Genomic DNA, 23811 nt, shown 5'->3' with positions numbered 1-23811 from the left:
GACTACGAAGGCTCCTGAAAATTGAGGCTTAGACTAAGAGGTCCCTCCGACTACAAGCTCGTTTAAAAAATAAAACAACTTTGGTTAAGAGGTCTCACTTTGGTCCGGTCACTAAAATACATTTTTACCGCAATATTTTTAAACAGTTCTTGCGTTTCAAGCTGCCATTTTGTAGTTGTACTTCAGCAACACTTTAACACGTTCCACAGCCATACGCATTATTTAACAGTTACAGCACAGAAAAAAGAATCTTTCCGATTTACATCGGGGAACACAATACCATTGTGAAAGGTTGTGCAACGAACGTTTAAATCCATGGACCGTTTAATTATGGGCCACGAGAGAGATCTCTTTTTTTGCTGTGCACCACAACCAGTAGAAATGCCGTGCGGCAACATGCAAAACGTGTGATCTGTAGACGCATCCAAACGGTCCAAAGTCACCCGACTCGCAGGCAGACCTTCCGCCACTGCCAATCCGAGCACGGTTCAAAAACGGTCTACCCATTATACAGGCTTGTGGTGGTACGGTCTGCGAAATGAGCCGCTGCCAATTTGGGACTGGCTCAATAAAGGCCTGCCCATAAAGGCCGATCTCGCGAAATGAGAAAACTTAACAAAAGCTTTCAGTGCTATTCTGGCGCCCTTCACGCGATGGGACGTTCGGTGTGCAGCAATGGGCACACAAAAAACCCTCATTGCCACCAGAAGAACAGAAGAAAACAGAAATCCTGCCCCAATATGAATCAGTTCCATTTCAGCACTCGAAATAGGGCTTTTTTGTGCGTTTTTTTGCTACCATATGAGATCCTTTGTGTGCGCTTTTATCGGACCGATTGCCAACCGTCGGCAGAACACACGGGAAAACGCGGCCATACCGCAGCCACTGCCACGGATAGTTGGGTTTCATCAAAAGCACAGCGACTACCGTGGAACGAGACTACCTTCTCTAGGGAACAAAGGGCGGCAGTGGGAATGATAAATTAACACCATTAAAAATGCCATTTTATGCTTAATGCATAGGTAATGAGCTGGTGCGGCTGAGGTGCTCAAGTAGCTGTACAAGGGCCGTTTAGTTTCGTTCTCTAACTTGCATACAGTCTTGTAGATCATGCTTTTGTGTATGCGTCCGTCTTTAGCTGTTACAGCACTTTGTACTTAAAACAGAAGAGCTTAGCTGGTTGTTTCTTTGTGTAAGGTGTTAAGAAGAGATCAGTTAAGTTGTTAGATTCTTAAAGTTGCAGAAATGCCATTCCTCAATCTTTAAGCATAGAATATCTACCAGAACTACATGATGAATCGACGCACATAGACAAGATTTCAAACTACTAGCTCAAGGACTAGCTCAAGATGGAGTTTGTGTTGCGTTTTCCTGTCCAAATCAACTAAAAAGGCATTAGCTATTCAACTACATCTCCGTTAAAGATTACATAGTAATTACATTACATTCTACACTTTACATTCTCTGTTGTATTGTTGAGTATTAACAGAGCTTTTAAGTAGCCCAGTGGTGTAGGTTTTAGGTGTATTAGTTTCTGTCTCGATTGGACCGGATATCGGAATCATGCCTGGATTGTCTCCTCGTACACATAAGTGACCATTCAGCTGCGGATAACTTCAGTGTGGAAAGCTATAAATGACAGGCCCTCTCAAGGCCTCTCGAGGTTGAAGAGCCAATCAAGAATAAGAAGAAAAGACGTTTTTCATTTTATCGGAGCCTTCTTAATCCCGATCTCGCAGTTAAATAACCTAACCTCAACTACTTGATCTGTAACACTGTAACTGTGTGATAAGCATATGGAGACTTCGATCACGCTCAAATATCTATTTTTCCTTTCTTTTCCCGTTCACCTCACGTGAGAGAAAAACATCAGAGGCATACATTACGAGGCTGAAACCATCAACTGATTCTAGTTCTGATAGCAAGAATTCCAGCTATTTTCCTGTTCAGATGTTGTGTCGCTATTGTTCCACTATAAGCAAACATCTTCAACGCATGCATTCATGCCGTTTCTTCTCTAGCGCATGAAAATCAGGCTAGATGGTGCTTGCACATAAAAAAGAGATCTCTTCTATAGGAGCCTCATTTCTCAAAATGAGATCACTTCTCTAGGAGCCTACAAAGGGCTTCCTACGAAGATTTTCGTACTTCCTCTCCATTCCTTTTTTATGATAGCATATTTAAACTACACAGGCAAAACGTACATATGGCTTTATACCTGAATAGTCAACTATATCAGATTTTGTCTAATTCGCCAGTTCGAGCAAACCTAAACTCTACTCCGAATTAAAAGTAGACGTAATCTATGCTGATTTGAAGTTTGCTGTTGACTAGATTTCGCACTGCAATGTTTATCCTCTCGAAATTCGACCAACTCGAAAATAACGTCGTGAAATAGCATCGTAAGAAGTAAGAATTTAGTTTCCTCAGGATCATCTTCTAGGATATGTGATTTCTTATTAAAAAATTGACTATTGTACAATAGCCGTCTTAGTTTTAGATAAAAAATCAGATCAGTAATCTCCAGAGCAAATAAAATATAAATATTAAACCAAAGTGGTTTATTGCTCCCTAGTTCGATCGGTCCTTGAGTTTGCTAGAATAGCGCTTCTGCCGAAATATGCTTAATACCTGGAGTGATCGAGACATTCAGTTTTGGTGCTTCGTAGTGCTTAGTATTTACTTCGGTTTTAGTTATAAGAACCTTATCAACCAACGATCGATCCTGGATTTGATACCGAGACCGTAGTGGTTAGATGATCTGGTAATTTTGAGTTTAGCATCCATGTTGCTTCAGTTTGAGGTAACTCGACCGATGGTCATGTTGAATAGCAGTGCATGTCTTTACAGGGCATCGCTTCCATAACGTCTCTTGTAAGTCAGACAAACTATTCCGCTTTGTCTAGGTAGAAGTGTGACCTATCCCGCTAGTATTGACAGGCCAAAATCTCTTGGCTCTCTACTCTCAAGAGCAAACATCTAGATAAAAGCTTTAAGGTCCTTCCTTTTGAAAACAAACATGGGCTTTAACTATAAACAGAACAGTAAAACCATTTAACCCACAGTCTCCAAGTGCCAGCAGAATACTGAGTAGTTATGACAGAGTTTAATTCAGCTTCATTTTTATTACTTTTTCAATTATTTTATTCGTCCGTTTCATCCTCCCCTTTGCATCTCACGACTTCTGTTGATCATAGCTGCTATAATGAGACGATGACAATGAGCTTGCTTTATGTGTGTGTGTGTGTGCGTGTGTGTGCGTGTGTTGCAATCTTCTGTCCACACCCTAAATGAAACACGACCAAATCGGTCCCACGGCTGCAGGAAAATGAATGAAATGCGGTCTGTTATGCGGTTGTCCCTCTTATTGCCCACGAGCGTGAATCTGAAACAAGTTGGTCTGCAAGCGTGGAAATGCTGCAACTGCATTGCAACCACGCCGGAATGGGAATTTAATTACTACGAAATGGAAATGGCGGACAATACCGCAGCGCACCGCCAGCCCTGCCACTGCAAACCATTTAGCGTCGTTCGTCCTGGCAGCTGCGTATATTTGCGGATTCCACCATGTCGTCCACCAGGTCCACCGGAAGTCCGGAAAGTTTGAGCTGCAGGCGTGCATGTAAATGGTTTTCCAAAATCCGGAATGGGCGCAAGAAAGAGAAAAAGGAGGGAAACATAGAGCGAATCAAACCTTTAGTGAGAAAGAGAGCGAGAGTGAGCGGATTGATTAAGTTGAGGATGAAGTGCTGTGCTGTTGAGATTTTAAGTGCCCATAAAGTGGTAGTTTCGGGATAAAGCGGAAAATGGACGGGTTATGCTAACGAGCCCAGAAACTCACAAACGAACAAGGAAACTTGGGTGTCGATGAATCTGGATGGTGGGAAATGGATCGTTTTGACTGTGATTTGAAGTGCATAAAAATATTGCGGTTACGATCAATTGATTTCTAGAGAGACAGCTGGTCTCTCTCTCTGCCTGGCGATGGTGAGTGTTGTTGGGATGCAATTTTACGAGGTGTTAAAGGGTTGTTATTCATCGTTGAAAGGGGTTTACTGGTAGTTCATTTGATGGTTGGTTGAAAAGGTTTACCACCACGAGCGGAAAGGTCAGAAATTGAGATGAAGTTTTGGTGAGAATAAAAGACCGCACTTTCAAATGCTTTTTGTGATGCTTTCATCAGTTTTCGAGTGGTTGTTCATGGTGAAAAGGAAATAATTACAGAGTTGTAGGATGTTTCGATCGTTGAAGCAATCAACGTTCATCTTTCCGATTCTTGGTAAATATTTTCCACGATTTTCTATTCCAATTCTATAGAAACTAGATTTTTTGTATGAGCTTTGGAAAATTGTTGGACAGTTAACGTTAATAAGTTATCATTCCGAAATGAACCAATGAGGCAAAATAGTACACTGAGCGAAATAAAACAGTATTTTCCACGTTTACTTATCAATTCTTCCTTTGCCTCACAAGACTTGTCATGGGTTAAGTCTATTCTAACATTCAGATAGCATCCGACTACGGTCTCGTTGAGAATCTTGTCAGTGAAAGCTATCCTTGGAATGGAAAAGTTCCCCAAATTATCAGTTTATCAGATTGAATGTTCCAGCTCAAATCATAATCGCATTCGACATGCAGATCTTGCCAAATGTGTTGCCAATGATCTAACCGATCCAGATAATTACATCTTAAAAAATCTCTATATTTACATTCCTCCCAAGAGAAAATATATTTGTCTGCGACATTGAGCCGATTCGAGTTATGACGCTCTGTGAAGTTGGACAGGCCGAGACTCCCGGGCCACTCCGAGAGTTCGTTGTTTGACAGAAAATACTGCACATGTCTTGTGGTCACTATACATTGCCATTCTACACAAATTCGGAATGCTGGATTTCTCTATTAGACTAATTTTCTACAAATATCTACTTATTTGTAAGCTGTACAAGCGCATTTATAGACATTTTTCAAGTGCTGTACCTTTTCGGCATGTTGATTGGAAGATATTGTGTTATATTGAGAGAAAAATAATCTGTGAGAAAATCATAAAGATATAACCAAAAAACCTGAGAGTTCTATTCTTATTTAGCTCAGTGTATTGAGAACTCAAGTTGGAAAACAATATTTAAACCATATCTTCAGAATTAACAACGATCAAAATTGTTTGAATCGGTATTCTAACTCATGAAATAGGACATCCCGCTTTAAATTCCATAGTTTGTTGCGGTAAAGTCTTGAATAAAACTGATGATTCACACGGATAATAAAGTTTCACAGAATTCAAAGTTGAAAGCATTGTCCTTAACTAGGATCACCCATCAGCATCTTTAAAAACGTTTCAATTACCATGCTTCAATATCAATAAAGGAAGAATTTCATTTGGGTATCCTTTCATACTCACCTCCTTAATGCACCCATCCAGCCCTTGCTTCACGTCTCTATGCCGGTTGATGAAACCCGCCCATCGGACTCCACCGACAAACACCACCAGCTGCCGATCGATGGGAAAAACGGTCCCAAGTATGCTTCGGGCTACCTCCTGCTCCTTGTCGACCTGCACGTAGACGTAGCCGTCCCGGTATCCGGCCTGCAATCGATACCATCTGCCTGTCAGCAGCTTGACGGTCGACTCGAGATAAATCGTATGCAGATGTGCATCGGTCGTAAATCTCATCTCAATGCGTCCCGCCTTCACCAGGATCGTAATAAACTTGCCAAAACCTCGCCTGTGTTCGGCAGTGTGCAGGACGACTCCATCGGTCAGACCGTGGAGCTGAAACTGCAAATCAACTGTCAGCACCACCCGTAGAAAGCTTCTGCAAGTGGTTCAGAACGGAGCGATGATGAAAGAAATGAAAAACATTGCCTTTTTTTATGAACAATAACGCACTCGCGTCACAGTATCTCTCTTACCGATAGGACACGTAACTATTGTTCTGGAACCGAAGGCCCAGGGTGGACGGTTCTGGTCCAAAATCAGAACAGTCACCCTCGGGCATCAAACCCACCGGACCATCGCATTGCCGTCCCTGGTCGATGCAGCCGTAATTTATGCAAGAGTGCTGCTGTCCCCCCGGACACCGGCCCATATTGCATTCTTCCGAATAGCAAAACTCGCACTGTACCACATTAACCCGGTGGGAAAAGTCCCGGTCCAGGTGCAGCACCTTATCGTTTACCATCAATCGGCTCACACACCCACTAAAACCGGGCGTCCGCAGTCCGGGAGCGTTTGCAATGTAGAATCGATCGGCCCGCTGCTGCACTAGATGACCCTCAAATCCCAACAGATATTGACCGTCCAGCGCCATCAGTCCCTGACCGTCGTAGCTGCTCACCAGCACCGTATGCCAGCGGGTCGGTTGAAGTTGTAGCCGGACGCTCCGGAAAACCTTCTCCAGCTGACCCGGTGGGACGATCCGCAGCGTAAGGCGGTTCCGTTCGAGCAGCAGCGAAAAGGTCCAGCTCTCGACACCGGCTACCGGTGGCTTGTGGAACAGTAGCGCATTCGATTCGCTCGTTCGAAAGGTCATCTCGAAGCTGAACTGGGTGGATAGCTGAGTGTCCAGGAGCGTGTCATGCACCGCGTACGATATGTACTCGCTCTGCTGAAATCGTATCGGAACGCTGGTCACGGTCAGTTCGAGGCCAGTTTCGTACAAAGTGCCCGTGTCGCTGGTCACCTGACACCAATATTCTCCGGCATGATGATAGCGCACGTCACGGTAGACGAGCGTTTCCTGGAAAGGGGCGTTAATGAGGCACACAATAAACACACAGAGGATTCCCACAGCGCCCCACCCTCAAACCCTTGCCTACATTCTCAATCAAAAACGTCCGTGATCCGTTTTCCGCCTTGTACCAGTGGATCTTCTTCTGGGCCAAACCGGCAGATCTTTTGCACGAAAGTGTCACACCTTGTCCACAGCGCACGGTACGCTTTCGCACTGCTGTCCGCTCTGGACCCATCCTGGGCATGGCCTGTGGGCTGTCGCTTTCCATCTCCATCCGTAGCGAGTAGATATTATCCTCCTCGTAGTCTTCGTTCCGATCGGAATCTAAAACAGATATACGGAAAAAACATTGGATCCTGGGACCGTGCACAACAACGACCGAACGGGCTCACTACTCACCCCACCGGGTCGACACAGACGCTGTGGAAGCTTTCAACAGCTCGGCCCTTGCTGTGTCCACCTCCTGCTCGATCCATTTCGCATAGTACGGTACGTTCATAAACACGACGTAGCTGAACGAGTCACAGTAGTTTGTGCCCTCACGGATGGCCGAAAACGAAACGACACCCCGCAAAAACCAGCGTTTGTCACGTTTAATGTACATCCCACCACCACTGTCACCGTTGCATGGGCTAGTGCCTGTCGGTTGGTTAGTAGAAGAAAAAGCAACAGAACGGTTCGTTTACGGTCGCTTCGTTAACTTTGTTTCGAAACCCCAAGAAAGCTGCGCCAGATTAGATGAAGTGAAAATGGCAAGGAACTTAGTTTTTTTTTATGTCAAGGTCGTGCGGTGGATTATGGCAAGCCCCGGGATTAAGCAACCAACATTGGCACCAGCGCATACCACCGGGAGGAAGAAAGCTAGAGGAACACATGGAACAAGTTATCAGTTATTAACGGAGCGTTTGTTTACGTGTCCCCGATGGGCTTAGTGAAAGTTGTTTTGTTAACCAGTGCGTATGTGTGAGTTATGGAAGTGTATAGCAGTGAGATGAGTAAACATAAATAACTGTAAGACCTGAAGGCAAAAATTTTAACAGTAAAGAATATATTTGTTGTCATCGTTGAGAGTTCATTTTGTGAGTAACGTATGCGTAAAAAGCAGACTAACTTTGTGTGGTAATATAAGTATTGCAAACATCTCAATGCCTAAAGTTATGCGACTAATCCTACATCCATCCAAGAATAATTGTATAAAAATATTGTCCCTTGATTAATCTATTCTTCGTTTAGCACAGCTCTCTTTCGACCCTTTGATGTCGAACCTTTACAACTTCGTCTAGATATTGATTGAATAAGGTCCTCCGATAGCGCTAACATAAAACATTTCTTCGCTCACTGCTGACGTCGATTGAGAGTCCCACTCATCATCAAAAAGTCGTGGTTCACAAAAGCCAGAATGTACAAATTCTGAGAGCTGATCACTTGCAGTGCTTCGTCTTAGACATGCACAGCAAGTTTTGTTCAACAAAGTTTCTACTTTTTCCTAGATATTCTTGACCGTTTTGGTTGCTGCTTGGATCCTTGGATAAACGTTTCCTAGGAATAAAGCCTCAAGGCGTTAAAACTTTAGGGTTTCTCGTATTTAAAAGTCGAACAATGCTAATGGATGGTCAGAAAAAGCCCCATCATAGAAAAATTTCCTCTTTTTTACATGTGAGCAATCATAACCTGTAATCAGGAAGTGAGGCATGCTGAGCTCTGGAATAAAACACAAGGTACATGGAACTTAGTGAACAGATGTTCAGTTCCTTTACTATTTTAAGCATAGCTAACAATAGACAATAAAACAAACAAAAGACCAAGCTATTCCCCTTTAAGTATAGAATTCATATGTCAATCGTAAACCGTATAGAGAGACAACATAACATGCAAAGAAACATCGTATCATAGGCGTCCATGATGTTAAATACATGGGAATAACCTTTAATAGGAGTCGTCCGGAGACCTAGGTGATAGCGGCCCCTGTTTTCACACGGCAGAACCAGTGGCGGATCAATCTAGAAGTGGAAGGAGCGACCAATACAATTAGCGGGCCTGAACTGCCATTCCGCTCAGGGCCTCCAAAGACCTTGAACCGCCACTTGGCAGGGCCGGGGTTCAAATCGCACCCAGGCCTCCGAGCATCCACATACACCTTACCGTTTAGTTTGTTTTCCAACGATACAAAATTTGTTAGAATGAGTTTAGGTTAAGAATAAGAATATGTTCACTTCTCTAAAAACTATCAATCTTCTAAATAGTCTTCCGGTATAATCCATTTCTGCTTAAGTTAGTTTTAAGTTCAGTTTGTTTTGTTTGATGAGTTTTAGGTAGTTTTTTAATCCTATAAATAAGTAAACATGCATTGCTTCAAATAATGTTTAATAAAAAAAAGTTCAGAGCAACTTTGTTTAACAATATTTTGTACAATGAAAATAACAACAGACGATTAATTTTCAACCATAAACAATGTGATGGGATTTCCCAGTTGATGAACCCTGATCATGACCCATTTTACGCGCCGTGCACCAGAAAACAGTACAATCACAAATACCGACCACCTCTCTTCCCCCCCTTCCTTCCCCTTTGGCACCCCTTCTTCCTACCGTTCAATATTCCCGCACAGTACATCCCACTGTAGATGAGCCGTCCGTAGAGTTCAGGGTTACTTTCGACGCAGTCCGTGTAGCGCACTATCGGGAGCTCCGCCTGTAGCAGCTGGTCCGAGATGCGGTTCTTCTCCGTGATACCCCAGCCCACAACCGTACCGATTACGTCCGCCAAATACTCGACCCATATCGTTTCCGTCAGGTCCAGACACACCGGTTGCACGTAATTCGTAAACGATACCGTTCCATTGAGTCGCAACAGTGCCACGTCATGTTTGTGACTGTTCGGGACGAATTTTGAGTGCGGTATAATCTTCTGCACCGTGAATGTTTGCAACGAGCTGCTGTCGTTGGCCGACAGTCGGTGCATGCCCAACTTAACGCGTACGAGTTTCTCACTTATCCTGTACCCTGTGTCACCGTTGTACACACAATGGCTAGCCGTCAGCACAAACAGCTCATTGATGAGCGTACAACCGCACTGATAATCGTTCAGATGGAACAGTCCACCATGCCACGGCCAGTAGCCTTCGATTGCGATCTCACCCTCTGTGACGCGGCTTACGATCTTTGGCAGTGCCGGATTGTTAATGCCACACTTTTGCAAATCTATACTTTCGCGTTGAATTGTCCCTGCTTCTTGAGGTGCGGTTGCTTTAGGATGCACTGCACAGAACACCAGCAACACTAGCACCGTCCTACACCTCAAACTCCCAAAGGCCATCATGTACGATCAAGAACCGATCACTATCACGAATGAAAAAAAAATCCGCTCACAAACTCTGTAGCAGAGCATTAGTGAGCTGAGCTTGTGCTCAGGCGTGCGAATGACTGAAGACTGATAATAAGCCGGTGTAGATCGGTTCGGCTACGGACCCTTATCACGAACCAGGGTAGAATTGCTCGAATTCGGCTACGGTTTTGAAGTTTGTGTCTTTAGAACACAGGTTGATGGTAAAAGAATTTCATTAGCACCGTTTTGTACTAAAATAATTGCGCTAGAATTTATTTATACTATCTAGAGTTTATACTTGATGGCAATATGGCATCAGTTCGTAATCATTAATTAATAGATAAAATAGAGTTTATACTTGATGAGAAATTATTGGATCATTGACGCATTAACCAATTTGTTATTTGCATTAATAAATTTTTGCTCTTTGAACTTTTTTTAGCAAAAAAAATTATTTAAGCAAAATTTTGTCATATTTCTGCTCAAGGCGACTTTGGAAAAAGGGTTTCATTTTGCCTTGGATCAACAAGGCCATGTCTGGTTGATATTTGACATATCGTGTGAAGACCAACGCTGTTTAGGCCTCTGTAGCCCCCCATCTAGTACAGGGTGTGCAAGCTAAATTTAACTGGGGCTGGGACAAAAAACTGGGAAAAACAAATTATTTTAAACATTTCTTTGTAGGAACCCATATAGGAGCATCGGAAATAGCCATCCTCTGCATCAATAACAACCTCAATACGGCACTGAAAGCTGGAACAAGCCCCTGGCCCTGTAATATTATATCTCAGACTTAATCTTTTGTGTGTTTTTCGCTGGATGATCGGTTGGAATTTATTTTCATTTCGCCATGAACACAGTAGTTTTAGGGGCTCAAGGTTAAGGAGTTAGAAGGCTTTTTTCCGAAATATTGGACAGAAATGAGTTGGCCAAACGCAATCCGATCGTTCCATTCCTTCTCAAAACTTTGTCATATGACTTTGTTTATGATATAAATTTTTGAAGAAATTCACACGACAACAAGAGGAGGAATTTGTAAACCTTATTTACCCTTAACATGTAATTTTGATGTGCCTGATAAGATTTTTCATTTTTTCATCAATTTCTGTGATTTTATGTAGGAGGCTGTTTTGCCCCAAACGGCCATGTTTGTCCCATAACCTTGTTATCTATTTTGAGAATTTTGAGCCATTTAACAAAATAAAAAAGGAGGCTTCCATTTATTATGACGGGTGAAAAATAAGTGCAGCATGAAATTAGAGAATTTTAACATTCTTGAAACTAGTGAAATTAAGTTATAAAGTGAATTGCTTAACGGTGCTTAACACCTATCGCAATTTGTGCTGGGCAATTTTATCCATTTTTTTAAATGACTTTGGAAAATGTATTTATTCTAGAATTCTTATTCTTGGCTCAGCGACCTCCAAGGTCATACCTGCTATTCAATAGATTACTAGACATGGCAGGACCGGGCATCAATTTTTTTCCATACGCAGGACTTACCATCCAAGCTGTAGTCACGAGTCAAGCCACGGAAAGTAAAAAATGGTTTGCTGAGATGGGTATTTTCGAGGTTTTAGTGCCGAAGAAAAAAAGGTGGCCAGGTTCTAGCTCTGGGGGACAGTATCGGATGGGATTTGATTCGGTGCTGCAATGTTCAAACCGATACCGACTAGGCCACCGGACCACTCTTTATCTGGTACATTCATCTCAAGATGAATATCTATTCGATTGAGGAATATACACATATTTAGCACTCATTTAGCACATTTTTCAGCCTCCGTTTTGCTCTGGCAGCACGGAACAATGCATACAACTGCACTATTTTTTAATGAAAGTAAACAAAATCCAAACCACTGTTCCAAGCGTCCCTTTCGCCAACACGCTCAACAGCATATCACAGCAGCGCTGGTTCAGCAGAATCAAACCACCAGTACCTGTTGTTGTAGCATGCGGATGAGAATAAATCTTTGCTTTTCCTGCAGCGATCGGTCTCTCACTCTCTCCCTCTCTCTCTCTCACTCTCTCCATCTATCGAACTGCGGTTTCTGCAGCCAACAGTATGTGGATGATCTTCCTTACCAGCCACCAGAACCAGAATGGACCGAAGCGAAAACTTCGCCATGGCATAATATTTACACTGAAAACATCTGAGACCCTCGCCACCCACCCATGCACTGCATGCCAGTCCGGCTCAGTCACCGGTCCGGCGTTTGTGTGAGTTTTTGTGCCATTTTGTGCCATGAACCGCAGGATCAGTTGCACAGGAGAAACAGAAGCGAAACACTGTTTGCTTCCACCCGGGGCCACAAACTCAGCCAAGCTCGTGCCGGTGTGTGTGTACGGGAAGAAAATAAATTTTTCACTCACCGGTAAATATAATCGATCTCTTCATCTACTACCGAAGCTGGTGCCTCGCACCCCGATTTCTGTGCCAAACCAAGCAGATGTGCACGCCAGTTCTCAGCTCGCCCGCGAACGGCATACGTGCCTAAAATTAGATTAACGATGTGTTTTTACCCTGCCCGCACTGGAGATCAATTTTTTACGACGCCTGCATCGCCTCGCCAGCTGAACGGTTCGACGCGGGGCCAAAACTATGGGCCCCGAACAAGCTGGTGCAGCCGATTTGTTCTAAGGTGGGCGGAAGTAGTTGTTTCTTTCGAGCTCGCCAGTTGAAATAAAACAACCCACGAGACCTCTCACAACACAGGCATGCCGCAGTTTACAGTGGGGCAAATGCTTTGGCTTGCTTGTTGTCGTATGACAAACATAAAACAGCTAACCCGAGACTTCCGCACACTTACGGGGAGATTAGACTGATGAGATTCGGGCAAGAAGAGTTTGAGGGAAAAACTTTAGACAACGTGACCTTCTGGCCGTGGAAAAGCTGTGTCAGGGGACAAAAATCAATGTTGCCTTTTGGTGTGTTTACTGAAGCTGCAGAAGGATGCTCTGGTCATGGGTTGGTCAGCACAATGTAAACAATCGTTTCGAAGGAACCGAGCCCAACGGCCTCACCATGTTTGGATATGGATGTTGGCAGAGGTCAGCTCGTGCTATCAATCCAGTTTTATTGTATTAGCTTTCCTATATTACAAAGTTCGTGTGGATGAGAATATTCGGTTACATTACTTTGGGCTATTCATGATGTGGTGTAGACCAAACCATTCAATTTGCTAGTAAAAACGAGCTTGATTGCAGTGTCTCGTGCAGCTTTATCACCACCATATCAAACTATCGCCATGTCAACACAGCATAACATCCCAGATCATCATGATTTAGATATCGCCAGGAACGCGACTCTTCCTCCGCCACAACACCAAACAGACAACACCGTTTCCGTCAATAAGCATCAAGCGCACCAACCATTACGAAGACTTCCGTGCTTGAGCAGCGCGAATCATCGCCGTCATGTTGACAGCTGTCGGCAGGTTCGGGGATGGCTTACAGTCGCACCGGCACGTTACCGACACTCTGTCGCCCCCGGATGGCTATCGTATTGTTTATTCTCATCATAAAACCATCTTCCCATAAATCCCTATTATGTCTATTATAAGCTCGCTCACTGCTTAGTGACGGAGTGACTACCGAATACGATGGAAAGAACGAACGAGCACAGGGCAGCACACTCAATAGCGTTTTGTTCTAGCTTCGAGGATGATAAAGTTTGTTTTTTGTTTTTTTGTGCTTCTGGGGTAGATTAGGTTTAATATGTTGCTGGGAGGAATTTCACGTTCTATATTACTTTCAGCTTTCCGGGTAGGGGTTTTTTTTTTCGGGGAGGACATTTTTCATGGCAAAGCACCAGATCCATGCGTAGGCATTTGGCTGGGAAAGGATTATGCATAGCATTTCCAATAATGTCACATCGTTTCATAAAAATGTAATCGATCTTTGAAAGCTTATTTTGTTATGATTAATGCTGCTTTCGATACTGCATACTAACATAAATATGAATCAATCATAGACGGGAACTAACTGATTAGCCGCTACTTTCTAATTCTTCTTTGGCCTATCGACCTCTCTTAGGTCATGACTGCCCTTTCTGGCTCACTAGACTAAATGACATCACGTAGTTGGATAGCCAAGCCATTACTTTATTAATATTTAAAATATACCTATATGCCTGTGGATTCATTAACAATTATGTCATGAGGAAATGAAAATAGGTTTTATTTATTTGTTCATAGAGTTACTGGAAAGATAACTTCCTTAACTACATACAACTTGAAGAATAATTGTAAAGTGCAATAGAAACAATCTTAAGCTGATTTATTTTAACATTACAATGGGTAGCTTAACCCCTAAAAAGAATTCAAAATCTCAAAATCTAGGTAAGTAACGCATCCAGAAAGATTGAGAATCTAGCCCCTTCGAATATCCGCTGCACACGAGAATCTACGTTTTTCTTTGAAACTGCAACCTCTCGACTCGTCCTACCATTTCTGGATTCCATTTACTTGATCTTAGTCGTAACTGGAAAATCAAGTCAATCAAGCAGCAAGAACGACGCCCCTTCCGTATTTATCATCGGACCGCCCCAAGGGTTCTGGAATATAAAACTTTAAATTCTTGACGCGTACATAAGGCTGACTACTTTACTACAGGTAAAATCAAGTCACAGAAAGCCAGAAATGGCAGGTCAAGACGTCTCGAGGTTGTAGTGCCAAGGAAGAAGTAGGAAAATTTTTTGAAAACTGCCGGACATCAATTTGGTGCTCTTGGTTCGAACAGAAAATAATGAATCTCCTAAGTTAGTTATAAAGAAACTATTAGACCAAGCAATCTTTAATACTGGCATCAAATAGTTTTGGGGATTTTTATAAGAATGCACTTAACACTGCACGGTTAGGTTTTAGCATTAGATTTGTAGATCCCACATAGTTGAATAGACAAACTTCACTACAGCGGAACCATTCAGAAGAGATTTGATCCTCTTTTCTAAATCCAATTTTGATCTTTTGTAAAATTGCAGGATATCGAAACATTGCATTGATATTTCGAGGTGCTAGTTGCTATGAAGAATAAAAAAAATCATGCCTTATTACTAGGACATGCTCGCGGTAAGGTTTAGTGGGTCAGAAATGAGATATGATTTTCACTCTTCAGTCTGTTAGCTAAATACCAATAATGCCTGAGTTCCAAAATATCGATCCCATTTGGATGTTCCACCCGTACGTAAGGCTGAACATCGCAGGTCATCTTGAGGCTCCAACGCTTAAGAAGAGTAGAATAATAACCTATTACTGAGCCATGCCCGTCTTCAAATTATGTTCAACATATCTTAAATTAAACCATTGATTTGGTAAAGTTAGATGGACGAGAAATGCAATACGATCATCATTCATGAAACGGAATATTGGAGTTGTGATATTTGGCAAATTAACCCTACCGATATATGAAAGCAAAACAAATTTGGTAAATTCCTAGACTCTTATGGCATCAAACGCACAACCGTTCTTCTTCATCTTGATTTGATTTGATTTAATTTGACTTGATTTTACCCGTAGCAAAGTAGTCAGCCCTACATACGGAGAGGCGAGTCTGGATGGGATATGAACCCTGGTCCTGCCGTGTGAAGACCGGTACCGTTAGTGCCTCGGCCAACCGGACCGCCCCGTTACTGGTTATGTTTGCCTTTACTTGTTTCATAGTGCCCATAATATAAATAACACAAAAATCTAAATTCAAGGCCATCATAATGGATCAATTCATACCCAAATATCCGAAAATAATCAACAACCAAAAGCAACTTTAAAAAAAAAATCACCCCACCAACGCTAGCATTGCTCCGTCCCACAAAGGAATGAAGAAAACCTTCCCTGGCGTACGCTGAGCGCAGAACTATGTGGCATAAAGATTAATTTAAACATGATCCACTGGCGTCATCACGCTCGCAACTCATGCGTTAAAGGTACCGTAAACAAACGGTGGGATTAATGTAAATTCCTAGAAAATTACGATCGAACAGTGCGTGATCAATACCCATCTCGACCAACTACTAGCACCTCATTGGCCGCACCGCGCCAATCACCACCAAATACGCGTCAATCATTTGCCCGAAAGCCTGCCGGGGCCGTTCCAGCCAACCCCAGCTAGCTCAGGTTCACACGTGTTGCCGATTTTCCTCCCCGGTCCAACGGGTCCGAACAAAGCCGGTGCTGATTGATTTTCCCGGGAGACGGCTTGACAGAAACCCCCGGAGTAGTACCATAATATTATGGGGGCAATTTAATCATTTCCAGCTGCTACCATACGCACCTTGTGCACCATGTGCGATATCGTAAATGTTCCGCCGGGACGAGAATGCTGCATAAATCAAATTTTATTCTATCGCGTTGCAGGATACGGCATGCTACCCACCAAAGGAGCAAACAAAATAAAGAAATCCATCCCCAGTACCGTGGAGGTTCTTGTCGAGTCAGAGACAATCAGGAAATCGTTTCGATCGGTTGCCAAACTAACAGCGGGTTGCCCGTTAAGCGATCGTTGCCATTATCATCACTGCCAATCATCATCATATCCTGTGTGTGTGTGTTTGGCCGTTCCATTTTTCTCGACTTCACCATCGACGAGCCATACGAGCGGCAGGCACCGAAACGTACTCCGGCCGAAGCTATAATGTTATTACGAAAGTGGCAATCTACACCGAAACCGAAGGAGGAAAGGATTATCGAATGCATAAAAATGCCAATAAGCTCGTGCTCGGGCTCGGGCGTCCCTTCCGAGTACACGGCCGTCTTAGGGAACTTCAGGGTACTTGGCGTACTGTAGTGCAAGCAAAGAAGGAGCTATTACATACATTTGCTTCTTCTCGGTACGCCACATATGGGACGGATTATGTTAAACACGTTTATATCCGTCGCACGTTCTGGCTGAGAGCAGCTGGCTGAGGACGTACGCCGATAGTGAGCAGATTGAGAGCTAAGATAAAATGAAAATTTTGATTGAAACACATGTCATGTACAGCATGTGCTGTAAAGTATTGTCCATAAAGCTGTCGAAGTAGATAATGTTGTAAGACTTGAAGAAGTACACTTGATTATATTAAATCAAGCCCGCAAGTCACGACTCTTTTCCAACAATATTTGAAGGGCTGTCTCTGATATAATTTTAATCTCATATTTTATAACAAAATATGGATAAAAAAAAATAGAAAACTAAAACTAAAATCCCGCACCCATTTTCACACTTGTCACTCATATCCGGCGCCCCTGCTTTACCTGTTCCACACCACGATGGCGCTGCAGTATCCGTCTGTGGTGAAATCTTGTGAAAGTGCCGATACCGAGAAAGAACCGTGCCGCTGACCTCTTGCACATGGCACGGCCATCGAAGACGGTGTTTGATTTTACCAAGATCCGGCATAACTCCCCCAAATGCCTGCAAATGTAAACATGCGCCAACCGCCTGTATGGCCAAGTGCCAAATCCTCCAACACCAACACACGATCAGCGCGTGATTGCGCACGGGAGCCAAATTTATATAGGTCAGTCGTGTATGTAAACCGACCTCAACACACACACACTGCACACTGCACGCTGGAGCAAACTATGGGAGTATAAAGCAACAATCATCATCATCATCATCATCATGCGCTATACATTCTAAAGCCAGGTGTAACTTCCATTAACAATCTGGCGCAACAGCACCCGGGAACAGTTTTCAAGGGGGTGAGAAAAGTACAAAATGACCGACAATCGGCAAATGCGAAGAACGCGAAACGCACACCACTATAAAGGCTCGATCTTCAAGTGGTTGGCTGGTTGGTCGGCACAGGTTTGCCGCACAAAGTGGTGACGGCAACAAACAAACGGCCGAGAACAAAACCGAAAAGTTAAATCAATTACCACCTGTTTGCCTGCATGCTTGCATGGCGTTGAAATACAATGGTTGCGGGCGGACAGAAACTACCGACACTGGTCGGGGATACTTAATGGCAAACGTTGCCCGTTGCTTCCATTATCGTCGTTTGATAATCTGAAGGTGAAGGTGCAACTTTTTACGGGGAAGATTCATTAGCAGAAACTTTTCGGGCTTCGCACCATACACGATGTGTTGGAGCTATTTTTTGTTCAACTTCTGATTGCGTTCAACAGTTACTGATTGCGGTTCTTTACAGCACTAAGTTGTTGCTAAGTAATTTGTTTTAATAAGGTGCCTATGGAAATGGGGATTTATTTTCAATCTCATTAACATCAGGTGGTAGACATATTAATAATTGTAAATTCTTTAAGCATTAAAACCTCGATCATTCTTCTGCCTGTTGGGTTGAATGGTCTCTCACCATACGTACATTCAATTCCAAACTTACGCAATGAAACGGGACCAGAGAAATCCACGTATCTCGAATACTGCTTGACATGTCGTTAACTACTGTGTCCAAAACGTAAGGTGACCCTTACGAGACCTTTCGGAAAGTGTTGGAACCTCCATCCGGCGAAGGCGTTCGGATTTGTGGAAATACACCAGCTGGTTTTTGCACCACGATAATGTGCCTCCCATTCGGCCATTATTTTGAAGAAGTTTTTCACAAAAACTGACTCCCATGTTGTTCTGCAACCGCCGTACTCACTAGATTTGGCACCAGCCAAAGCTTCTGGCTGTTCAACAAGCTAAAACGGCCGCTTCGGGGACACCGTTTTGACACTATAGAGGAGATAAAAGCCGCAGCGACGATGGAACTAAAGGACATCCCAGCATTCGCGTTCTCCACCTGCTTCGAGGAGTGGGAGAAGAGGTTGAAGAGGTGCATTGCATCGGAAGGGGATTACTTCAAATGACCTTCATTTGGTCTAATAAAAAAAAACATTGCAGAAAAAAAAAACGCAGAATCACTTTATTTTTTCAGGCACAATAGTATATTTGGCATTAATAGATCAAATTCTAATTTACATTCCCAAAACCATTTAAATTGTTTTTAGATAATATAGATTTAACTTACATTTAAATGACATTCTATAAAACTATTCTTTTTTTCGGTTGATTCGGTTCGGTTAGCTCTAAAAGCTGTGTGCAAAGCAGACTTTAACTGGTTTTTAATTAAAGATTTACATATACAGCCCACATCGAGTACCGTATAAGACGAGAATTGGCTTTACTTGAGGGCTTTTACCTTGACGTTCAAGTGCTTTTCCGTTTTGTCCAGATCATTGACACAAATTTTTCGATTCAAGTTCTGAGGAACACAAACTTCGGGGCTGTTTTTGAGAAACATTGGTAGAATTGATTGGCTTGAGTTCAAAGTTACCATGCTGTGGAATGATTAAATTCAGAGTTTTTTTTTGTAAAACGACCTGATTCGTTCCAGTACCATTCATAAAAACTGCAAATCATTGAGTTTCTTACTAGCCCTCATCTAGCTTATCCTTAATAAACTATCTGAACTTGGCATTCCTCTTTTCATCATTTTCTGGTGCCGATCTTACCTGTCCCTCAAAACGGCCTTAATCGTTTTTCTATGAAGTGTCGTGTCAATATGCTTGTTCATAGTCCTAGTAACTGGTAACTTCATTCCAATACCTTCAACCAGATCTCAGACAAGCGAGTCTCTGTCGGTGTTTGGTTGGATGCTGGCCTCACCTTTACCAACCGACTATATCGACTATATCGAATCCCTGATTGTCAGACCTCGCAGAACGCTGAAGTATTGAAGCGCGTTGCCAGCGATTTCCCTGATATTCTTTGCCTGAAAATATTGTTCTCCTCACTCGCTGCTGGAATGATCTGCTTGATGGTGTAGTTGTCGTCAGCTAGGATCGAAAAAAACCCGTATCTAGAGAATGCAAAGATGCTTCATTAGCTTTGCTCCCACGGAAGATCATTGAGTCCAATCACTTGGCATTTAATTGATTCGTGGACTAGTGTCGGTTGCTTGACTCGCAGTCCCTTGAGTGACGCCGATCACAGAAAGAGCTGGATGATGGAGCATAGCTTTTTGTTAGTTTCAGCATCAAATTCATTGTATAGTTGTAAAGTACGCAATGAATATATCAAAGTTGAAATTAAAATTAATGAAAATATCCAAAAAATCCTCTCACACCCGAGCACCAAGATTCATTGGATTCTTGATTGACCTTGTGGTGATTCCTCTTGAAATTGTATCACCATCACCACCAACAGGTGGAGCGCTACGACCATCTCTAGTCCTCGCTCAGGCTAAGCCCATTGCTAGCCATTGTTAATCAGAAGCGATCAGGATGAAAGCCATTCGTTAGAAAACACTCGAACAGGACATACCTTCCAACGTCGCGAGGTCCTTACGTGTAATACAAAAGGTCATATAACACTGTAGCCGGAACCTGTACTTTTATTAGACAAATTGGTTATAACTGAAGCTCTCGAAGCATCTCGTCACACTGTGAAGAACCATTAAACCATCTTAAAAAATAATCTTAAACCCCTTTAAAGTCTTCTCGTGTTACATCAATCCTCTTGTACTGTGCTCATCAGCCTTTCCTGAGCTCGTATCTCAAGATCAAAACAGTGCCAATCAGAGCCTTCTTCTTTAGGCATCTGAACTTTGATATTCAAGCTTCATGCACCATTTTCGTGTGTGTTTTATAAAGTTGGACTTCGTTTTAAAAACTATTTCAACTTATTATTCCGATCAAATATTCGCGCGAACACACCAAAAGACGTTATTTTTTACCAATTTTTTTTCCATACACCTTCAGATCTCCAGGATCATTCCTTGTTTATTGTGTAGAAAACAATCATTGCGCTACCATTTGTCAGACCAAACCCCAGACAGTCATCATAAATGCTCTGTCATCAAACATGTGTTTCTCGCTTACTCTGACTCATTCCCTACACGCCCTTCTCGCAGGGTCCTCTCGTCGTTGTTGACGCATCGTTTAAAACTACAATCAAGCATCCGCAATGCGCACCATTTAACCCCTTTACCAACGAGCCCCTAAATTTGTGGTAATCCCGAAAGCGGAATCATAATTCACGCATTACCACCCCGCCAAAACGGGAAAATGGAAAACCCCGAAAAAATCGCACATAAGCACATTTAAGCTCCCGGGGCCTGTCACCGCGAACCAGCCCGGGAAGATGTATGGATAGCTCAATATATATGTAACGCTGCTTACCGGCGTACATAAATCAGCCGGGCAGTGTGTTCACGCTTTGTTTGGTTTTTTGATTTCCGTACAAAAATCATGTTTAAATCTTTAACCTTCCGACCATTAATCATTTTCTCACCCTCATTTCGCTATCGCAATCTCGCGGTCGTATTTCCTTTTCTGCCATTTATAAATCGTTTTCATTGCATTTATTTGTGACTGGAAAAAAGCTTTTTCCGCTTTCATTCTTTCATTTCCTTTGGCTTGTATATTCCAACAATGCGCTCACCATATCTGCAAGCTCGTACAGTATTTACATTCGGTTAAAAAGTTACAGAATGGAATCAGTAGATGCAGTACGAGATACTACCATGACATTCGGGCACGTTTTCGCTGTTCGCCGCAAGTTGGAATCATTTGCCTGTCAAATTTATTTGTTCATAACAAATTTATGAGCACATGTTTATTCCCCAAGTTGTGGCTGGCAACCAGCGTGTTCGTCTCCTCGCTCGCTTACTATCTCTCTCTTTTTCTCTTCCTGCAAGCTTTGTTTCGGAAAGGATGGAAAAGGATCTGATTTACAAATGGAAAATAAAACAACAACACAATCACAACTTAATTGCACTGCATACAAACTCACACAAGCACGCGCACGCTCTCTCCCTCGAGTTTCACAGTTCTTATGCTGACTTTGCAGATACCAAACAGCAGCAAGCAGTATCTGCCAGGTCGGGGGAAATGGAAAAGATGTAGAAAGGGAATTGATCGTAAAAGATGCCGGCAACGCGCCCCAGAGGCACTCGTGAACGAGTGATAAGCACTCGCAAAGAAGTGGCACACGCGAAGGACAACGCTCCGTATTCAATTCCCACCAGTAGCAGAGGACGCACACAGCCAGCGTGCCAGCAAAACGAAAAAGAAAACCCGAAAGCAGTGAATGAATTTTTAACGGTTGCTGTTTTCACACTTTACTCACTGACTGCTGGCTGTGTGGCAGCATTTCCATCATATACTTTCGGTAAAAAGCGTTGCTTCAGGATATCGGAACGTTCTTCCATGGGAGCCGGGTTGTGGTTCGTTTAATAAACTGGCAAGGAAGACTATTTAAAGTTCCTGCTGTTTAAAGATATTAGGTAAATATTTTGACATTTTTTGACGTTCCATAACTCTGCCGTCAACTTGCCCAAAAGTTCCTTAAACATATTTACAGCCAAGACCTCACTCGAGTGGTTATGAACGGACACGGTGAACGTACTTTGTAACACGAGCTCTCCTCTCAGAACAGAGAAGCTTAATTAGTTCGACGTGTGAACACGCTTATAAGCACACTCACACTTTGCGATGCAAACATCAAATCTTTGTTCTGCACGGTCGCGTTCACCGACACAGCTGAGGTGCGCATCGATCGTTGATGCAATGCATACAAAGTGCATAATTGATGCTTCGATTTAAGTGCTACGCGAGCCGGGCTTATCGTGACACTCGATGCTTGGTGTGTTGAGTTGTTAATAGTGCTTCATCAAATCGTGTGCCTGGGAAGGGCAACGAACACGCCCCATTGGGTAGTTTGAGCGATCTCTCATTTGCTTTGTTCGGTGGTGTCCCATAAACGCTGACAGATGGTGGCATGGTTTTTGGTACAAAATGGCCTAGTAGGGATAAAAATTATGAGACAAAAGTATGTTTTTCTCGATTAGGTGTAGAAAAGTTCATGAATTGTTTACTAAATCAAATTACAAAGAAATGTTCTTTCTCCTTAAACGAACCCTGCCAACGTGGTTTAGGTCAAATTCAATCCTGAGCATTCATTTGTCATGTTACAGTATACCGTTCCGTTCAACTTTATATCTTCTTCCACAGTTGCATCTTATCAGCTTATAATTAAAATAAATTGAACCTTATAATAATTAACCATCACAACACACAAACACTTTTCCAACGGCGTGAAAACAGAGTCAATCCACGTGGCGATCCCTCGAAACCCTCTAAACGCGATGTCATTAATCGTGATCAAATTCTCCACTCGCTAGCTGCCAGGACCGTGGAAGTGCGATAGAAGCATCGGAAGAAGGAAGCGAATATGAATCACCCTGAATCAATCACATCGAAATGTTTATCAAAACTGTTGGTTCAATTATTCGTATTTATGTTGGCACCTCATTTATATTCATTAATGTAAACGAAACCCTTCCCGGGAGGATCTTTGCTTGCACGTGACACTGAGCGGGAAAAGAACGACTGAATTAATTAATCTATGTTAGTAAAATGGTGTTCAGCAAACTCTTATGCATTAAGTAGACTATACTTTATAAGTGAAAGTTTTTGCTGATTCTCCATCAACAAAACAGGAAGGAACGAATTGTTTGAAGGGTTTTCTGGGGTTTCATTCTGTTTGTTTTCATAAGTAACGCTACGCAGATACACTCACTTCCTGTCTCAATGTTTATAAATTCACATTGAAATCAAATTGGTTTTAGTTGGTTCTGTTTGTTTTGCTGGTTTGCGTCAAATAACAGTCAGCTGTATGTGAATATTTGTAAGAAAGAAATCAAACTCTAAAACACAACTTTCTTCATTCAATACATTACACCAACGTTTTTGAAGTAAAGTGAACTCATTAAGTAGACTCAATAAGTGAAGAAATCACCGCTGGGGGGTATAGACGATAGCGATGCCAGTCTTCG

At 42.7% G+C, this 23811-nt stretch overlaps 2 protein-coding genes across 2 annotated transcripts in view; one reads left to right on the top strand and one right to left on the bottom strand.

Moving 5' to 3' along the window:
* The window catches only part of LOC118509657, a 45667-nt gene that overhangs the window by 13294 nt on the left and 8562 nt on the right, over positions 1–23811 (top strand). The window lies entirely within an intron of this gene.
* Positions 3105–10161, bottom strand: LOC118509651 (pikachurin-like). Its single transcript, XM_036050595.1, has 6 exons — positions 9320–10161; positions 7131–7370; positions 6817–7055; positions 5911–6737; positions 5399–5813; positions 3105–3608 (listed from the first exon to the last, which is right to left on the bottom strand). The coding sequence occupies exons 1-6, from the start codon at positions 10047–10049 to the stop codon at positions 3522–3524; spliced, it is 2538 nt and encodes an 845-aa protein (XP_035906488.1). The 5' UTR covers positions 10050–10161; the 3' UTR covers positions 3105–3521.

Source organism: Anopheles stephensi, chromosome 3 (assembly GCF_013141755.1).
Source record: "Anopheles stephensi strain Indian chromosome 3, UCI_ANSTEP_V1.0, whole genome shotgun sequence".
NCBI classification, from domain to species: Eukaryota; Metazoa; Arthropoda; class Insecta; order Diptera; family Culicidae; genus Anopheles; species Anopheles stephensi.
Note: the sequence above shows the minus strand (reverse complement) of the source record. Positions and strands in the feature narration are given on the sequence as shown.